Source organism: Columba livia, chromosome 2 (assembly GCF_036013475.1).
Source record: "Columba livia isolate bColLiv1 breed racing homer chromosome 2, bColLiv1.pat.W.v2, whole genome shotgun sequence".
NCBI lineage: Eukaryota > Metazoa > Chordata > Aves > Columbiformes > Columbidae > Columba > Columba livia.
In genome coordinates this window covers 94,091,634-94,113,205 of record NC_088603.1, presented here as the reverse complement: position 1 = coordinate 94,113,205, position 21,572 = coordinate 94,091,634, and the positions used below count along the sequence as shown (strand labels likewise).

The following is a 21,572-nucleotide window of genomic DNA, read 5'->3' as shown; positions in this document are numbered from 1 at the left end:
CAAGGCACTGACATGAAACTGCGTGATGCCCCTGTCGCACACCTTCATCTCTTCCCTGCATCTCTTCCCTATTGAGGGACAAAATCTATGGGGGAAACTAATACCAGCCTAGTCAAAAAGCAAAAATAGCAGAGCAGGATGATGATGTGTTTAACTTCTGTCTTACAGAATTTCTGCAGTTAAAATTATAAACGTTATCACGCATACCCAAGTTTGGTGAATATAATACATGACAAGTTGTGGAAATGAGGGAAGAGAAAGAGCTGGATAAGATGTGGGAAACAAATTAATCCTCATGTTACAAGAAATTATGGTATGAGCTGATTCAGGGTTTGGTAGGTTGCAGCAGAAAATGAAGGCTGTGGCTGCTGTCCCTGGCTATTGAACAAAGTGAGACTTCGAGGTTCAAGTTTTAGTCAGAAATAATCAACACGCTGTCTTGTTACCAACACATCTTGTTATCTGCTCTGATAGAGAAGGTTCTAGGGTTTTATAGTAGATCTCGTACTGAATTTGACCGCGTTATTCCGATAAAGAAAGAAAAAAGGAAAGAGCTGTAATGAGTGTATTTGGCAAGACTTGTGTTGTCAAGACCTCAAAAAGAAAACTTCTGGTTTTTTTGATCAATTGGGTGGTTTGACCTTATGGGTGAGGCAATACTGGGCAGGACCGTAAAATTATAATGTTTCTGACCCCTCAGTTTATAATACCTTCCTTTTTATGTTACTGTTTTGCATTCGGGACAGGTGAAGTGTTCCAATTTTACTCCTACTGATCCTAGAAAAGTCATATGATTTATCATAACTTGAGGATATTAATCAAGTTATTTCCTGAATGTTCAAAGACATAGAATGAAATAAGTACTTTAGACAACATTTATTTATTTACTTACCTATTTATTGATATATTTGTCCTCCAGCTTTATGAGAGGTGTCTTTTTTCCTGTCGAATATCCATATTGAGTTGGCATGTGAGAGAGAACTCTGGGACACTAGGGAGTCTTTCTCGAGAGCAAAATGTAAGTTTTATATCACTTCTCACATTATGTGGAGGTTGTGGATGTTAGAATGGCTAGGAAGTATTAAAAATAATTGATAAAACACAATGCTGAAAAAAAGAATAGAGAACAAGAGGTATGCTGCATCTTAAGCCTCCTCATACTCTGGAGAGCATGGTCTTTAAGCCAGAAGACAAGAAAAGGCAAAATTGCTGACCGTTATTAAAAAAACCTCCCAGATCAGTTCCAGACCACTGAAGTTTCAGCAGCTTTCTGAAAAAGGACTTGCTATGCAGCTGTCAGTGGTGCTCTGCCTCTCCTGGGGAGTTCAAGCGGACTGCCTGCCATGGCCTCAGAATGCCAGCTCGTACTGCATCTTTTTGGTCTCTCTTCATAGTTGTATTGATGCCTCCTCATTTGATAGAGCTCTTTGGTTAGAGTCATAATGGGAGATATCATGAAAGAGAACAGGGTAGAGATGCCCTGTCACCATCCAGACTAACTTTACCTGGTAAAACCAGATAAACTTTACCTGAGAATGATCATTTCATCTATCCACTTTAGGATATTCTAAAATAGAATTACACACCAAGGTTGATGGTCTTACTGATTTAGGAAAATTTCCCTGTTGAAAACCACTCAGTAAGTTCAAACTGTCATAATAAACACTGAGGATGTTCTCAAACTCTTAAAAATTATGCCACTGAGTACCAATAAAAGATTTTTTTGGGTGGGAGCCCACAAGGTATTATGGTACTGTTACAGTTCTCATAAGTGAAAGAGGACAGATCCTTTACATATTTCTTCCCCCCATATCCTGCCATATGCAAGAAGACAGAAGAGTTTCAAGGAGGTAAATGAAGATACAGTTCTGCTTGAAATGCACCCACATGAATGTTTGATTTGTGCGGCCTTTAAATGCATTGCCATGCATTTAAATTCACACTTATTAATTATCAAAGTTTTCCTCTTGGATTTGCAGTCAAATGTTTGAACAGTTTGATTAATCATTCCAGTCCTGATCGGTCTGAAGTTAGCTGCTGTTTGAGTTAGGTGTCTTGTATCTCTCATGAAGCAGCACTGTAGGGTGATGAAGCTCCTGCAGGATTGTCTTCTGGAGATGTAAGACCAACAGAGGCCTGGTGAGGTTGATTATAGAAAGACTAGAAACTTGGGCATCCCAAAATAGCTATTCTGGTTAGCTCAGTTCAGAAACATATCTATTGTATAAAGTCACCTAATAAACAAAATAGATGAAATAATAACCTGTAAAAGGACTAAGTCATTTCAACTGCAACAAAAGAGCTCCCAACTGCTCAGCTAGAAAGACTAAGCCAAGGCAAGGTTATCTAAAAAGAGGTCTCATTGTGTGTGATTAAAGCCATTCAAATTGTCTCATGTACTGAGTTAAGTATCTTTCAAGGTGGAAAAAAAGAGGGTATTAGATGAACATATGTCAACAAGTTTTTGTAATTTAAAGCTAAGGTAATAAAACAGATTCTTTGCTTCATATTATGAAATTTGCATATCTCATGTTATGCAGCATCTCTGTGTAGTCAAAAGGCACACAGCTAAGCTTGTGTCAACTTTATTTGCCAACAGTAATAACACTCAGAGTCTGTTATGGATAGAAGCCATATATACAGTGATTCATTTCTGAAGATTTTTATTTAATGGTGCTTTAAATATGAAGCTCTTTACATGGTCATACTTTTCATTTATGTTAGTAGTAGCAAGACTGCACATTTCACTGGTGGGGCAAGAATGAAAAAGAAAGTAACAAGGATTATCCGTGTATATATTTCCTTAAATTTATTTGTTCCTTGGTAAAGCCTCCAATATATTCTGAATATTTAGATTTATCAAATAAGAAAGGAGCCTGTTTCTGCGTTTGATATTTCTTTGGCAAATATTCTGCATCAAAGAAAGAAAGAAAGAAGCATATAGCAGATAATACTAAGTAAGCAGAAAACATAGAAAGAGCAGTATTTCCGATTTTTCCCTTCATTGGCCCTGATAGTGTTCTTTAACATCTTGAAATATGGAATAGCAGTAGCCAATATTATCATTTTAGTGATATTGTATCAGGAAGTAAGAAAAAGCATTCCAAAAATTGAGAGCTCCAAAGAAACCAGAGAAGTAAAATGTATTGGTTTATTGTTATGTCTGGTAACAAACGATAATAGAGGCCAAAGCCCCACAAGGGAAGAAACAAGTGAATCTGGTCCCCACACCCCTCGTGAGTGTTGTAGCTTCATCCGTACTTGGTGGGAAGTGAACCTCTGCCATCTCGGCCTTCTCTTCCTTACCTGAAAAGGGGAATTTGTGAACGCTGCTTTAAACTGGTCGTTCCTTCCTATAAAGCCTTGCTGTTATTAAAAATATCTGTAAAATATTTTTTTAAGCCATTTTTAATGTTTGTGTTTACACCTTAACTGTGAAGTCCCTCACTTGACACAACAGCAGCAGCCCCTTCTCTTTTTCCCTCACTTCTGCAGAGCTCAGGTGTCATGAGTGACTGTGGGAAAAGGACGGAGCTTCTTCAGCATGTACTGCCCCGTTTCTCCTCCCTGGTGGTGACTCCCTCTGAGCTGGTAGCATTTATCCTTCAGCAATGCCTTGCTCAGATCACTGTTTTCTTTCAACCTTGTCTAAGTTTATCTTCGGAGGCAGTTCTCTGGTTTACCGTAGATCTTGATTTACAGCATGAGACAGCAAGTGGTGCACGTAAGAATTGCTCATGTCTTAAAATACTTCAGCGCTTCTGAACTGAATTTGAAGCACAGATTCTGACTGATTTATGGTGTTATAGCTTGTTGAAGCTGATGTAACGCCAAGAGTGGTTAGTTCTTTCTGAAGCACACCACCCACAGTCTTTAGGAGGAAGCAAAAATGAGAATAAATTACTTTAGAATATTCATATTTTCTACCTTAGGTTTCTCTTCCAGTCTTCTTTTTAACAGATCTGCACACTGAACTTGCAATTGATTAAAATACCTAACCTGTGCTTACGAAATTACAGATGTTCAGTCTTTATCCACCACACTATCTTACTACTCATCACCCCCATGACTTGGAGAGCACACAGTATTTCAGAAGCTCGTAGGAACGAGCCATGTCATAACAACCTGCCAAAAGTTAACTTAGCCAACACTGCAGGACATTTTGCTTATAAAAACACTGGTACTATCTTACAGAGGTTATTGCTGAGTGAACCACAGCAATGGCTGTACTTTCAAGTACTAGCATCTCACTCTTACTGAATGCACTCTTGAGAAGTGAGGCTGGGACTGTAATATCATTGCTCAGACCTGTGTGTTGAGAGTGTGCAGCACTGTGGCAAAGGGGCCATTATTGCTCTCTGTTTTTCCTTTTGCTATTTGTGAAATTTTATGTGCATTCACACATCTCACTGTCTCACAAACCTCACCAGTGACCCTAAAAAGATCTGAGCCTGCCGCATCCAGGTAGAAGAGATGGCCACATGAAGGAAAGCATGTCAGCAGGTCACCCTTCGGTCCTCATAAGAGCAGTGAGTGATGTAAAGCAGAATTAATGCTGTGGCCTTGGTGCAGTGTCGATAAAAATGGCAATAAAAAAATCAAAGAATTCAGGGGCTCCCAAAATGTTTGGCTGAAGGTCTCTCTTGTGGTGTTAATGCACATATTTATTAAAACAACATTTGTCTGTTTCAAAAGCTCAGGACATGTCCTGATATAATTCAGTTTAGAGTGAAGTCCAAGAATCCTAAACACTTTACAATATTGACTGCATTCTTCCTTATGATTAAGGCACCAAATAAAGGAAATTTCAAAGCAGTTTTTAGAATTCATTGTAGATGCTTTATTACCTACATTTCATGAATGACACAGTTTGTTCCCTCCTTGGTAGCTATTATTATAATAACATTACCCAGCAGAGACCTAGTCTGAGAACGCAAAGCAAACAGCAAAGCATCCTTTCAGACTATCAGAAAATTATGAGTATCAATAAATCTAAAATTTTACTAAGGAAAATATTATTCCATTAATAATAATGGCTAGAGCTTATTTTACCAACTTTCAATACTCCTGAATGTTACAGATACAGAATGGAAAAACTGAGTGTATTTTTATCTTGTTCCATCAGTAGTCAACATCATGCCTTAGAATTTGTTGTCTGGAAACTTTTCTTTTTCTGGATCATATATCTTGGCTTAATTAAATGAGCTTGTGGTGTTTCCTGTGTTTCTGTCATGAACAAGTTCTGTAAAGCTTTAGAAATTGTAGGATACAAAGGCTGCACAAGAGCAGATATGGAGCATCCCTAGTAATTCATACACTGGCAGCCACAGCCCTGGTTCAGAGGTTGTCAGGGAAAATAAGGGAAGGCGTCCAACCAATATCATCAGGCAGGAAAAACTTGGAATGCAAATTGATACGCTGCCTTGGGCACCTAAGTGTTTCACAGGCAAAGGGATTCCAAAACTGTTACATTGAAAGGATAGCTAATGTAAAACCTGTAGGAAGGTAGAGTCAAAGCAGTGGGTTCTGAAGTGTGAGGTTTGAGTACACGATTACCCGTTATTCTTCACCTAGAACAGGCATGGTGAGGTTTGAAACAGAACTGGTTTATATCCTAGCAGGGCTTTAGGTTGGGATCTGTCATTTTATGGAGAAAAAAAAAAAAAAAAAAAAGAAAGGAGCTGTCTGGGTTTTCAGAATATTTTAAAGAGTTCTCTTGATGCTGAGGGAGAGATTTCCTCCTAGGAAAAACACATTTGGATTTATATTTATATTCAGCTTATTTTTGGTACAAGTTATTTGTCTCCATTGGTCTGCATCGCCCCTTCAGGGGAAAACAAAAACAAACAACCCACTAAAGTGCAGACCCACTAGAAAGTCATGAGACCATCATGGTGACTGAGTCTTATAGAAAAGTTATTTGAGGAAAGAATTGTACTTAGCTGCAGACCTGATGGAAGTGTCATAGTCTCAGGCGGAGCAGAAGATGAGAAAGGTTTTCATCCTACTATGTTAAAGTGATTAGAAAGCTGTTGCTGACTCGAGTAAGTAAGTAAAGAAATATTCATGCAAAGTCAGTGCTGAATTAGTCTTGAAAACACAAGACCTACTGCCACATCTTACATTGTCTAAATCCCCATGACTGTAGCTTTGAGACAAAGGAAGAGTTTTATGCTCTGCCTCATATTAGCAGTCTGGCTGTTGAGAGCTGAAATACCAGGAAACAAGCAGTAGTAAAGCTTTTGCATGCTGACTTCAAGGAGTTGTGCATAGCAGGCTCCATTAAACTAAGGACAGAGCCACTTCTATAATAATGCAGAAAACAGGCCTGTATGTTACATTCAGGTTTCTAAAAGCTACCCGGAGAATTCATGTGCTTTTATAGTACAAGCTTCTCTTGCATTTAGTCCTTAAGAAGACAGAATCATAAGCAGTTGTTCTGCTGGACTGAGAAAATCCTTGGGAGATAAAACCTTTAGAAGTAAAATACAAGTGTCTCATAAATGCGTTCTTTCAGGGACAATTCTGTTGTTCTCATAGAAACCTCTGTGGGCTCATGTCATCCAGCACTCTGAAGATGTGATTTGAATGCTGCTTCCATGTGGTGTGCAAAACATTCTGCCTTTTTAAGAAAGCCTCCCCATTCATCTTTTCTGTTGCTGGTTTTATGGTTTGAAAAGTCATTCTGAAATTATTTCCTCTGCTGAGAGTATGGCTCGGGCTTACAGAAGAAAAAAGGAATGGACAGACACACACACCACCTCCCCCGGCTAGAAAAGGAAATCTCATAACAATAGCAAACAGTAAAATGAATGTATCTTACCTGGAACTTATTTGAATTATTAGATAGTTCTCAGTCTAACAAGCAGTTAATCAAAACTGAATTGTACCTGTAATTAAAAGAGTTATACTAAAAGTGAGTCAGCCAGTTGGCATGTACAACTTCCTCTCTCTTACACTACTCTCAAGAAATTAAAAAAAAATGGCAGAGTGTTCCTCATTACAATTTTTGAAAATTAGGAGCTGCTGCATTCAGAATCTGCTGCTCATTTTATTCAGAACAAAGGCTTCTAACTTCCCTCACTGTGTGAAAACAGAGCTTGAATTAGCTTCTGTAAAGATGTGGGAGATGGGGCATCAAAGAGCCTTCTGTTCATTAAGATAAACAAAGAATATGTGTTTCATGTTTGGTTTTGGTATAACATTTTGAATAGAGGATTAAGTAGTTGCTTCCCACAGTCTTATACCATTGAGATGGTGCAAGAGAAGGAGAAGAATAAAAGGATTTGAGCTATTATGCAAATAATTAGTGTTGAGCAAGTAAAAGGTCCCCCTATTACCCATTTAATTCTGCATGGATTTAGTCATGTTGAGAGTGTAACGTGGCTCTCCACTTTGGACATACAGAAAGTACACAAATAAGTTGCAAGGGTCCATCTATAGTTTCAACCTGGACATTGATCGTGTGAGATGGACTCTTGCAACTTAATTATGTACTTTCAAACTAAACTGTTTGCTTTTCAACAAAAGAAAATAGATTACCTAGTTTCATAACTGAAATTTCCTTTCTATGTAATTCTTTTTGTTAACTTCAGAAAGAAGGCTGCTTTAGTCTATGCATGGCAAGGCATTATTTTTTTGGAAGTACAAATGAAATCAGGGGACATGGATTTTTCCTTTCTTGCTCACAAATGCAGTCACTTCAGTTGCAGAAAGGGTCACGGTCCACCCCACTTTGTGGTCCCCAAATCAATTTTTATTACATGTGTTTTATAGAACAAGTTGATTGGACTGTTCATGTGAGTCAGTGTGAATAAATGGGTTTGCAATCTGTCCTTGCCATATGAATTTTCTGTGAGTGTGGATGATGGATGGTTTTATGAATTTGCTGATAAGCCAGTTACAGTGTTTTATGTTGAGTTTTAATGAACTAGATTTGCTAATGATTATGACCAATATTGGAATGGTATTGCATTAGAAGAGCTCCTTTCTGTTGACTCCAAGGAAGTGTTAATGCATTAACTTTAATGCTTAAGTTCCATCATGGGCTCTTATACCCTTAATTCTGTATTTAAAAATAATGCTTTGTTGCTGTTAGCCATCCTGTAAGATCATTTTCATGTATTTTTGATTTATATTCTGTTTATTTTATCATTAAAGTATCAATTGTAACCACTTAAAAATTACATAATTTTTTCATACATTTTTCCTCTAGGCATTTGCTACTCCTCAGTCTGGGTGACAGGCTGTATCTAGATTTGGTCTGACTTAGGACAGCTGCTGTCATCATTTAGGGGGAAAATAAAATAAAATAAAAACTACACCAGGAATGTATATATTTAATATTTTTATTTATGAATGTAGAGGTCTTGCAAGGGGACAAGTGATCAAGGTATCTTACTAAGCTGATTATATTTTCATTATTTGCTCTTATAGTACTGTATTTATAACATTTCAGGGTTGCACTTTGGGGGCAGAGGGTTGGATCATCATATGAATATTTCATTTTTGTGTTCATAATATTTTGTTTGAAGCAGGATTGCTAAAAAAATGTAGCCGTGGTTAGAATACATTTTTAAATGTGGTTTTAAGCCAAAGCACTCAAATTTGCAAAGGAGATATATGAAGCTATCACTACTAAGTTCATCCTCAAGAGGTGTTCTTAGGGAGAATAACACTAAGTAGGTGACAGACTTCAGTCAGAGACGTTTAGTTCTATGCATAAAAGAACACCAAAAAAAGCCAAGAAATTAATCTTCTTGTATGCCTGTTGGAGGAAGTGGAGGAAGGAGTCCAAATGTTTGTTAGGATTTACAGGTTCCATGGCTTCGTTAGCACATTAGTCACAGGTTCCACATGGCAATATCTGTCTTGTTTGAGATTTATTAAAAGGTGGCTACATCTTGGTTTCATTCCCTGCTGATTGGTTTCCTGAGATTTCAGCTCCTCAGTTCTCTGCCTCATTGCTATCTGTTAGGAGATGCTGAAGAATAATGCATTGCATTCATCTTTTTCTTATCCAAAGATGCATGTGAGTTTGGATTTACTAAAATAACGGAGAATTTGTTCATCTAAACCTCAATTTCTGTGTTGGTTTTTTTTTTTTTTTTCATAGCAAGTTAGAAAAATAACTGTATTATTTGATTTATGTCTCTCTTCTTCCTTATCTCCAGTATTTAATTCCTCATAATAAGAGAGATAAGAACTGTGTTTGAATGCAGATCACAGAGGTTTCTGAGTACAGCCTGAAACCCCTAAGCACCAGAGCTTTCATTCTGGAGGTTCAATTTCGGTCTCTGCTTTATCTTAATCTCTTTATTCAGAATATTTTATAGATGTTGACATATGCCTATCTGTCTCTGTCTACAGCTATTTCAGGAAGAACTAACATTTGAACATTTGAGCTACTGAAATCGTGGTTGTTTCAAAAAGGAGATCATATGCCATTACATGTTTGCCATTTACATAATGCAAAATCAGGTCTATACTGACTCAAAAGCATTCTGTATTGAATACTTCTTGGACATATGTGTACCTCATATTTCTCTGACTAGATAGATTCACCGGAAAAATAAAATCTTACTCTATTTTGCATATAACAAATAGATAATAAGACAGAAGTAATAGAAATACAAGACATTATCACCAGGCAAGCCAATCAGTGACAAAAATTCTGCATAGTTTGAATGCACATAGTTTAAACCCTCTTGTAAATGTGAGATAACTTACCTTTTCCAGGTGACTGAACTGTCCCACAGTCTCTATGGGGAGACATACGAATACATGCCATTCCTGTGGAAGAGCTGACATAGTAAATTTATCCATGGATTTTCCATACTGGAACATTACCAGTTTCCATAACACTACCCAAATAGAAGTATAAAGTGGGATGGTAGGTCTGAAACCATGCTAATCTGTCAGGATGTAGTGTACAAACACACATCAACAGTATGAGGTTTAATAGCATCTCCACAGGTTTGCTGGAATACTTTGCCAAGGAGGTTCTTACAGAAAAGTAGAAGTTTTCTTTGTCAACCTCTTCTCCTCAATAACTTTGCCACCGAAAAAAAAAAAAAAAGGCACTTGTGGAATCAAATATTGTGATAAAATGAGGTGCTGGGAAGAATTAATTAAATGATCACGTCTGGCTTAATTTAAAGTCAAAAACACACACATAAGGACAAAGTAATAAAGGGCATCTTAATCCACAGAAATGCAGGAGTTTCCCTTGGAATAAAATCCATAAAGTGAGAGGGAGTCAGGGCACTTGAGTCCTACCCAGCACCTTCTGAAGATGAAGCACTGATGATTTTTCTAAGATATATCTTAGTCTTCCAAGAGGCGTAAGGTGTGACACCTCTTTCATCAATTGCTGGGGGAAATCCCATGGGCAAGGCTGCTTGAAAGTAAAGGGGCCCAAGATAGTTGGTTAGTATTCAGGGACTCCTTCTACCAGGCACAAGATGAGAGCATCCTGATATGTAGGAAGTCAAGGAAGTGAGCCAGGAAACCTGTGTGGTTAAACAGGGAACTGCTGGGTAAGCTCAAGTGGAAAAGGAGAGTTTACAGGTCATGGAAGGAGGGGCTGGCCACTTGGGAAGAATATAAGGCACTTGTCAGAGGGTGTTGGGAGGCAACTAGGAAAGCTCAGAAGCCTCCTTAGAATTAAACCTGGCAAGAGGGGTCAAGGACAACAGGAAGAGCTTTTTCAAATACGTGTCAGATAAAACTAACACCAGAGGCAATGTAGGCCCACTGATGAATGAGGTGGGTGCCCTGGTGACAGAAGATACAGAGAAGGCAGAGTTACTGAACGCCGCCTTTGTCCCTGTCTGCTGGAGACTGTTCTGAGGAGTCCCGTAATGTTTATAAATATATAAAGGGTGTCAGGAGGATGGAGCCAGGCTCTTCTCAGTGACAACCAACAGTAGGACAAGGGGTAATGGGTTCAAACTGGAACACAAGAGGTTCCACTTAAATATGAGAAGAAACTTCTTCACAGTGAGGGTGACAGAACGCTGGAACAGGCTGCCCAGGGCCGTTGTGGAGTCTCCTACTCTGGAGACATTCAAAACCCGCCTGGACATGTTCCTGTGTAACCTCATCTGGGTGTTCCTGCTCCGGCAGGGGGATTGGACCGGATGATCTTTTGAGGTCCCTTCCAATCCCTGACATTCTGTGATTCTGTGATCCCCAAACAGGCAGCTAGGGAAGAATCTCCAAGTATTCAGAGTTAAGGAACTGGGCATAAAACCAGAGTTCTGTATAGAGAGAAGATAAAATCCAGGAATGCAGTAAGGTAATAAACACCAATTCAACCATAATATAGAAAATGACCTCCTAATTTACCTTAGAAAGGCTCAGTTAAGCAATGACTTTTATTTTTGTCACCCCAAATATGAGACTAGATGCAATAACACAAATCCTTAGATCATGTTGGAGACCAAAGATTTATTCTGGTTTTTATTTTCTCTTCCTCATATTCTTTCCCTAGTGGAGAGAGGGAGATGAGGTAAGCACTGGATTTATGCAGGATACAGTAGAGAGAATTTTGTTTAGCAAACTAAAAATAAATCACAACTATTTACTGAATATACCTCTTTTCCTGTCAGAACAAAATTCAGATTGCTGGCATTTATTTCACAGGATTTTCTGTGACATCAAACCTAATCACAACCTATTCTGCTACTTTAAAATACAGGACCCTGGCAACGCTGCATCCGCTCTCCAGTCATAGGGCAGCAAAGCAACTGCAGACATTTGGTTTTGTCAGAATAAATAATTAAGAGGCTCATCATTTTCTCACTAATGAACAAGGAAATGTGATTAAGCAACTTATAAAGAGAATGGCTGAAGACAATATAGAAATGATAGCAGGATGATTGCTGTGAATGAGACTGAAATTTCTGAATAAGAGATTTCTTCAACAAAACACAAGGACAGTAGTTTAATCTTCCATTTAAAAATTCCTGCCAATTTGGAAAAGCTCTAAGTCAGGAGATTACAGACATCTCAGAAGCTGGCAAAACAGTCACTTCTCTTAAGAAAGATACATTCTGGCAAATGCTGAGAAATAACTTTTTTTTTCTTTTTTTTTTTACAATTTCAAGACTCAAGTTCTACCAAACAATGACTAGGACATCTCTGACTACACTGTCTTTTATTCTCATATATTCTGAAAATACAAATCATCTTTCAGACCAAAATGTTCTACAGATGCTTGCCAAGTTTACTGTAGCTAACATCTAGAAATTGTACTGATTAGCTTCTGGCAACATTCCTTCAAAGTGCTTTGCGTCTTAGTATCTCATTAAATATCTCATTCCTCTTTATTGTTCTTTAGCATGAAAAAATGTACTTCCAGCTTATATCTAATCTGTTTCTATGCTTTTACTGTCTGCTCTCCTAGCTTATCTAAAGGAGAGAGCACATAATATAGAAACCTGAAGAAAAGTGAAATAACAGAAATTGCTGTAATTCTTCTGTTGTCAAGAGAAGAATATCTCATTTTTTTCCTTTATATATATTCATAAATGACATAGTCTCTTTATGAGTAAAGGCACAAAGGTCAACAAGCAGATTATAATATTTCTGTCCACGGGCAGTTATATCAGGTTGTGGAAGTTTCCAGATACTCAGATACAAAAAAGATATGCACAGAAGTGTGAGATTCATACTTATGCAGTTTTAAAAAAGAAAGCCAGAGAAAACGTCAAACATCTTTTTGGTTACATAAATGTTCATGTACCTCAAATAAGAACTGAACATTACAGAAAATACTCTGGGGCTAAAACCCAGGCAGAAAGATCTTGTTCTACTTCAAGAGGCTTTTGAGGAAATTATTCTTTACATTTAATTTTTTTTTTTCTACATGATGTAGACCCTCCATAGTGCAATGCAGAGTATCTGTAATACAAACTGCTTTGGAATTTCAGCCAAAATTCCAGCTGTCTCCAGTGGAGATTTGATTTGGTTTAAACATGTCATTAACCTTCAGGTGTCTCCCCCTGTTTCTTACAATATTTTGAGATCATGTTGTTATCTTCTGATTGTCTTCCAGGAAGATACAAATTCATAGGTTTTCTGTTTCTACATTGTAGATTACTTGTACTTTTCCTGTTCCATATGATAAATTACTGTTCAATTAAGGTTAGCATTAGAGTTATTCCTCTTCTCGTATTATACTTAATGTCAAACCCAGTTACTTGCCTCCTGTCAGTGGTTTATCCCAGTGAATATCACAACCTACTTCTTCGTTTCAGATTACATATGTTCTTCTTTGACTGAAATGGCTGGTTTTGTATCTGATGCTTATATTTTAGCTTCCTGCAGAGAATCAAAATACCCCCCAAGCCATTGGTGACTATGGGATGTCATCCTATGGCATATCCTCTGAGCACAAGAATAAGAAGCTGTTTTGATAGGGACATCTAGCAGAGACACAACCTCCTCTCAGAAAGCAGAGATGTAGAAGATGTATCCATCTGTCAGGAAGTCCTGCAGTTCTCTTTTCCCAGCTCCCCAGCAAATACATTGCATGGGTGTAGTCAATGAGGCATTCAAAACATCTTCTTTCTTTTTCTTCTGCAAAAAGAAGATCAGGCTTGGAAGATTATTTCTTCAGTATTCAAGTAAATTCCATTTAGACTAACACTTCTATTTTGTAATTTCATTTAGAATTGTATTATTTTCATTTTGTCTTAGACATAGCAATTTGCTTTCTGTGCTGTGCTAGAATTGATACGTCATTCCCGTGAACTCCAGAGCCAGATCTGGAGCAAAACTTGCTTTTCAAATTAATTGTGCCAGAACATTTTTGTGATATGTATAAGCTGGAGCTATCAATATTGTAATGCGTGTGAATCCATTTCAGTGTAACATTAGATTTCTGCAGTAGATTAATTGTAGATAAATCCTTGGTACAACAGTACTTCTGAAGGAGTTTTGTGCTAGTTATCTCTCAGCTACACCATTCTGAAAAATCATCTGACATGTACATTCACTTTTCTTTCGTAGGTGGAATGGAGAAAATAAAACAACATACCTTTGCATTAGCTCACTACACCTATACTGTGCTGTCTACCTTAAAATATGCCAATGGGGCTCCTGTAGTATGTATTTACAGCGACACAGATTTCAGCAATCCTGATGTCCAGGGTCCAATCATTAATTTTAATGTGCTCGATGAAAATGGAGAGGTGATCGGATTTTCACAGGTATGTTTTTCTCTTGCCTTTATTGAGTATTGTGTTTATATTTTAAGCATATTCACAGTGAGTTCTTTGTCCTAAAGGAAATATTTTAACCATAGTGATCCCTTCTGAGGTTTTGTTTTTGTTTCTTTGCCACTCTGCATAATACTTACATACAGTGCAATAAAGCAATAGAAAGAATCCAATAAGTAGTGCTAGCACAATGCAAAGTACATAATAGCCGAAGCCAATATCTTACAGATTTAATGCTCTACAGACAGGCTGTTTTAAAAGGATTCACTGACTAGGCAGTTTGGCTTCTTTTTGACTTCCTTCTCTAGAGTACTCAAAACTGGAAATTGAAGAGCAAGCCTAGAAAAGCTGATATAAGACACTGCCTTGAATCTTTGACATACTAGTGAAATATGACCTCAGATTATTGCAGTCACCCAGGAAGGCATTCTCTTTCTTTTAATATTCCTGAGGAAGCAGTGGATAAAGTTGAATGGTCAGTGTAAGGAGTGAGATTCAAGCCCCAAAAGTCCTTAAATGCTGCCTTTCTCAACAGCTTTCTTTAGCCTTTATCCATCAGATATACTGAAACTTTATGAAATGAAGCTTTTCTACCTTCAGTAGAGAGGCAATGGTGTGTGACTGTGTATCGTGTATGACCATGCACCATGTAGGCAAGGGTGACACAGGGTAACATAGCTCACTTGCTCATCAGCAGAAGTCAGAAAAAACAGTGCTCTGGTTTTGCTTAATTCTTCTGTTTTTCATTGACTGATGATTGAATAAGCCCACAAGTCAAGTTCAAGAGTATAACCTTGACTTTTTTTAAAAGCTGTCAATAACTGGCACCATCTGTCTCAGCAACTGCCTCCTTCTGCCAGCGGTAGTGGCAGAGCTGTGTTGCTCTTGGAAGCTGATCGTTCTGGACCATTAGGGACAGAGTGGGAGTGCTGCGAAAGGTGTTCCTCGCCACTCCTCTGCCGGAGAGGAGGGGAATGCAGACACATGTCTGTGACAATACAAGAAGAGATCGATATATACACAAGGGAGAACAGAACTGAAGTAGTTACTTTCTAGCCTGCCAGTATGAAGTTTTACAGCTATTTTTTTAAGACACTTACCACACTGATGAACATGGGATGGGCAATTGTATAGTACCGAAGAAGCTCTTCTTCCCATACATCTTTTTTTGGACTGTGCTACCAAATAGTCTGAAATAGTCACCACATTTCATTTCAAAGAATTCCACATTTTAGGAATGAATTTGTGTGGCAATGTTCAGAAAAAATTGAGATATTAGCACAGCTGGGCTGCTAAAACACTCTGCAAACTCTCTGATTTTGCTTCTGTCCTTTGGTTAAAACCAAAATCTTTATTTGCACTTCTGGTTTCCCTGATTTCTTGATAAAAATGGCTCTTGCCTGTATCACTTTTATGAACTTCACTGTACCCTCAAAGAAAAAATTATTTTATAGTCTTATGCCTCCTTTGTGCTTGTTTGGTGCAATGGCTGCTCATAAAAAGCTTCTTTATTGATCTGTATCATCTGGATTGTGCTGTTCACCAGATTCTCGCCATTTCTGGTGTGGGTGTATAGAATGAAGAACTATAGAGTTTTGAAATGCATACCAGTCACATCTGCAGTGCTTGTTAGATTACTTTGTTTAGTTAAAATAATGTGCAATTTAATGACTTTTAGAAATTAATAAGCAACAGCACTATTTTTTCCAGAGCTATAATACATGTGATATATGCATAATTGGCTTCTTTATGGAATGAAATTCTTTCATAGACATCTTATAGCAGTTATGGGAGAGAAAAATATATGCTGCTTCTTTATTATTACAAAGAAAACACATACAGCAGAGACTAACCTTCATCAAACTGACAATATAATCTCATCTTCATACCTGTATGCATGTCTAAGATAGGTTTATTTGTATCAAAGTTAAATCCCATACTTCTGTTAATGATTTAGAAATGAAATAGTGTCCTCTAGTTTGTTTGTGTCTGTGATCTGCAGATTCATTTGGATTCGCTAGTCAGTCTCCAAATGCAATCTGGTGGAGTTAGGAGAACAAAGTTTCAGAGTGCTCCTGGAAGACATTTTGCGGAATTTTTAATGAAGGGAAAATTGAATGAGATTTCTATCTAACATACCTACTACTACTGGACACCGATTAATGACTCAGGTTGTATTTCAGCTAGTATATTCAAAGAGAAATGACAGAGTGTCCTATTCCTTTATGGAATTGTAGAATGTCCTGAGTTGGAATGGACCCACAGGATCATGGAGTCCAACTCCTGTCCCTGTATGTGACAACCCCACAGTTCACACCATGTGTCTGAGGGCTTGTCCAGTCTCTTCTTGAACACTGTCAGGCTTGGGGCCGTGACATCTCCCTGGGGAGCCTGTCCCAGTGCTCCACCACCCTCTGGGTGAAGAACCTTCTCCTCATGTCCAACCTAAACCTCCCCTGGCACATCTTCCTGCCATTCCCTTGGATTCTGGCATTGGTCACTAGAGAGAAGAGTTCGGTGCCTGCCCCTCCTCCTCCCCTTGTGAGTAAGCTGTAGAACATGATGAGGTCTCCTCTTAGTCTCCTCCAGGCTGAATAAACCAAGTGACTTTAGCCACTCCTCATATGGCTTCCCCTCTAAACCCTTCACCAACTCCACAGGCCCTCTTCTGGACACTCTCCAGTAGCTTAATCTTTTTTATCCTGTGGCACCCAGAACTGCACACAGTGCTCCAGGTGAGGCCGCACCAGTGCAGAGCAGAGCAGGACAATCACCTCCCTTGCCCGGCTGGCAATGCTGTGCTTGGCACGCCCAGGACACAGTTGGCCCTCTTGGCTGCCAGGGACACTGTTGGCTCATGTTCAACTTGCCATTGACCAGAATGCCCAGATCGCCCAGAGTCCTTTCTGTGGAGCTGCTCTCCAGCATCTCGTCCCCCAGCCTGTATGTACAGCCAGGGTTGCCGTGTCCCAGGTGCAAAATCCGGCACTTGCCCTTGTTGAACTTCATGCGGTTGGTGATCACCCCCTTCTTCAATCTGCCTAGATTCCTCTGCAGGGCCTCTCTGCCCTCAAGACTGTCAACAGCTTCCCCCAGTTTTGTGATATCCCATCTATAATTAATTACTGATAACCAGGCATTCAACCACTTCTGTTTGTCCTTCTGACAGGCAGTTTTTATGTGCCCTTTGCCTATTAGAGGGCACAGTGTGGCTGAACATTAGGATTTGGTACCATGAAAAGGATAATATGACTAACTGATTACAGAGAAAATATTATGATGAAGTTTGGAGTGGTTTATTTGGAACAGTTCAGATTGGCAAGAAAGACTTCATAAGTAGACAGTGTCTTCAGAGGATACCAAGCTTACATTTAAGCCTCAAGATTTACATAATTTACATGATATTCAAAACTCTGAACTAAGTCCAAGATATTTAGGATGTGAAAGGCATGTAGTGAAATACATGACATTTATCACTGCCTCTGAAAAATGAAAGCAGGGAAGAAATTATGTCTTTCATCTGTGTAGCATTTGGGAAGGAAAATGTTCTACCTGCTTCTATTGCTGAAATCCATCTATCACTATTATCAGAATTTAATTAGCAGAGTTAACAAGGTTGTGCCACTAAACATAAACATGCTTGAATTACATACGTGGGGTCAATTGCACCAATAGGAAATAGCCACGGTCTCAGGTTCATCCTTGAGTAAAACCTTCATTGCAGCACTCAAGATCAGATAAAGACACTTCATTAAAGTGAGACCCACAAGTGAAACCATACTACGATTGCCCTTTCAGGGACAGAAACCTTTTTGACAGCCTCCTGTCCCAGTATATATGGTATAGAAAACTCAGAAGTTAAGAAGTGATAAGGTGAGAGTGAAATAATTATGGAAGTTGAATTGCTATCACTTTATCATTTAAATGTTTCTTTGTGATTATTGAAGGGTACCTCTGGTTTAGAGTATTTTATTTGGAATAAACTTCCTTCATATACTATATATATCGTTGTTTTAGTTGACAGTTTAATTACTGGTTTAGTTATTTTGCTCTAAATGGTAACTAAAACAATTAAAGAAGAGAGACTCTCAGGCTCCAAACACCAACACTCACTCAAAAGCTTTGTTTTTTCTTCAGATTTTTCATGAAACATTTCTTTATCTAGGGATGAAACTACTACAGTTTTATATGTCCATAAACCTCTTGTCTTTGAGCACTAAAAATACATTAAATTTCCTCCATTGAGCGGCACCAAATACTTCCCATGAAAATTATTTCCATCGGTAAAGCTGTCTTGTAGACTACTGTTGGTAGTAATTTGTTCTTGAAATTACTTGGGATGATACCTGTATTCTTTCCACACAAGCTGCTTGTCCTCTGCAGTAGCACGCCTGTCATTTTATGTTATGTGTTTATTTGCACTCCAGCACCAAAAAGCCCTGATTATGAACAGGGGTTAAACTATGATGAGTACTTGACAAGTCCAGGACATAAAGATGACCTTTATGCCAAACAGCTTCCTCATATATACTTGTTTAGTCAGAAAAGATAATTCACCAACACTATAGTTTTTGCTATTAATGAAGTGTGGACAGATGACAGGCTGGTGAGTTTGAAAGGTGAGAAAGTGCAGGGGTAGTGACGAAGGACCTCTGCTAAGTCAGTGGTGCAGGATGGAAGCAGCAGAGTTGACATTAATGCAGCAGGTTGTCAATCTTCTGCTTCCTTGGGAGGCTAACAGGAAAATAAGCAATTAGCCCTAGATATTAAAGGATGTTTGTGATGCCACAAAAATGGGGTTATGTATATGCTTAATATTGAGCTAATACTGCAGACTGTTCACACAGAGAATAACCATTGGCTCATTTATTAATAGTGAATATCTGTAGAGCATATATAATGTTATGTATTTATACATCTCCAGGTCCTTCCTTCCTTGCTCATCTCTGAAGCACTGTTTGACAGCAGCGACTTAGCTTCACTTTGCATCCTTGCCATCTCTTTTATCAAAAGCTTGCATATGACCCTGTGAGGTTCCAGCCTGTTTTGAATGCCAAAGAGGAGATGGAACAGCTGTAAGGGAACAACATTGATTTGAAACAATAATCATCAACACAGAAAAGTGAATTTCTTACAAATAAGGTCAAAGTGCTATTATTTAAAGTTTTCCTCTTTGTTCTGATAGGGAAAAGAGACCTGTGAAATGTTCTTTGTACATTCAGTAGATAATTGCAGAGTAATTTTGTAATCCTTTCACGTTCCGTACAGTCAGTTTGAGAGCGGGAAGAGGCAAAAGGGGTAAGAGGCAGAGATGGGCAGAAGGAATTTCGCCTAAAACATTGCCTGAATTGTCTGCCCTGGAGAGCTCTTACCCAGCCACACCTTCCAGTTCAGTGTTTTCTGCCCCCAGTGAAAAATAGCACTTCCTTTATCAAACTTTTTATTTTTTACTTTGGTCTTCTGAGACATTTTTTTTTCTCCTGTGTGGCATGAACACAAAAAAGTGAGCAAACCATCATAACTATCTTTTGAAAAATTGCCATAATTTCTTTTGTGTTTTACCAGATCTCTTTCCCACTCTGCTTTTTTACACTGCCTGGAGCCTGAAGCTAAACAGAAGTAGATTGCCATGATTGTCTCACCTGCAAAATTTCCCTTGGTGTCCACGTATGCTTGCTATGCCTCCTAAAAATCCTGTCAGGAAGGGAACAAGCACCAGTCCGTTAGCAGTCTCAGCCTTCTTGCCTGCCACTTCTCACTTGTGTGTGATAGACAAACTGCTATAACAGGAATCAGCTGCCAAAGACAGAATGTAAACATTTTGGTTTGCCTAAGGAAGGCTGTTCTGCAGTGTTGCATATGGATGAGTTTTGCCTCTCAAGACTGAGAACCCTGCTCAGATAGATTACGATCAGTTTTGTCTAGGAGCCTGCATTAGCATGTCCTACATCACTCTCATCAACCCAGAGAAAGTGAAGGGAGGTCTAGACTTTGAACTTGTCTTTCTTCATCCATTTCTCAAGAAAAAAAAATAACAGCGCTTCTCAGCAGATAACTTCCAGTGTGTGTCCCTTCAGCAAAAATCTGTAATGCAATTTGATGACTGCTCTTATTATGGCATCTGCCCACCGTACCACCCACTTTCCTTCTATCTCAGCCTCCCCTGAGTTAATGTAAGGATAAATTCAATGATCCACTGTTGATTTTTTTTTTCCTTTCCTGCTTTTATTTTCTGTCATTCTGAATGTGTGGCCCCAGACTACGTAGATGTATGAACAGCCACACAGGATCTCACCCTGGTACCTTCTCTACCCTGGTAGCATCTTTCTGCCAGTGTTCACATGTTAGCAGTTTAAGAGGACAAAACCAGAATGAGACTTCCACAAGAAACAAAAGAAATGTCTTTTCTTTTTAATCCTATTTATCCTTCTGTATCTGAAGCATCTTGTAGCAGTGAATTGCCTTGGAAGCAGCTTGACAATCAAGTCAAACTCATCCCTGTGGTTTGAGAAGACATGGAGGGGGAAAATTAGATCTTAGAACTGCATGGGCTATGAGAGTTTACCCATAATCATTGTGTGTCAAGACTGGATCATCTTTACCTGAATATTTCCACAGCCTCCAGAAGCAGTTTGTTCTGGAACTTAGCTATATCCACTAAGTATTTCCTAATGATTAACCTAAATTTCCCACAAGGCAGCCAAAGTCTGTTATTACATGGACTGGGCAAAGAAAGATACACCAATTTGGGCAGGAAAGCAAAAAAAGCTGATACTTCAGCCATGAGAGGCAGAGAAGAGTTGAACAAGCAGTTTGAAGTGGTGTTGTATGGGATAGGTGTGACCAGGGAAGAGACAGCGCACTATAAGCAGGTAGAAGTTATTCTGTTTGCATTTGGACAGGTCTGCAAACAGAAGTAACACAGGACAAAGTGGTGTGAGGCAGGATGGGAAATGCACATAGAAGTAGTTCCTTAACTAAACATAATGGTGATAGCCAGTTCTGGAAGCACCTTCATATTGTGAGTACACTTTCTTTGTTTTAGTTTCACAAAGTTATCTTTTAAGAGCTTCCTTTTCCTTCAGTGATATTTCAATAAATTGCTTATCTGGACCTGGATCAGTGGCCAGGACCTGGCAATGGCCAGGTGAAATCTATTCCTTCTGTAGTGTTTCAGTGTCACCTTGAGGGATACAACGTTTGTCTTCCCCACTTATTCTAACCTCGCAGGAGTGGAGAGGAAATATATTAAATACTGGCAAATCTTCAGATATCAAGTGGCGGATACATTTGTATATACACACAGCTGTTTGAATACATATTCATATCACTACTTGTCGCTGCATG

General features: G+C 38.7%; 1 protein-coding gene across 1 annotated transcript in view; it reads left to right on the top strand.

The window, feature by feature from the left end:
• Window positions 1-21,572, top strand: part of MOCOS (molybdenum cofactor sulfurase) — a 234,720-nt gene that overhangs the window by 167,822 nt on the left and 45,326 nt on the right. Inside the window, exon 6 of the mRNA XM_065052850.1 lies at window positions 14,017-14,216. Coding sequence (XP_064908922.1) covers window positions 14,017-14,216 — 200 coding nt within the window. The remainder of the gene's footprint in view (window positions 1-14,016; window positions 14,217-21,572) is intronic.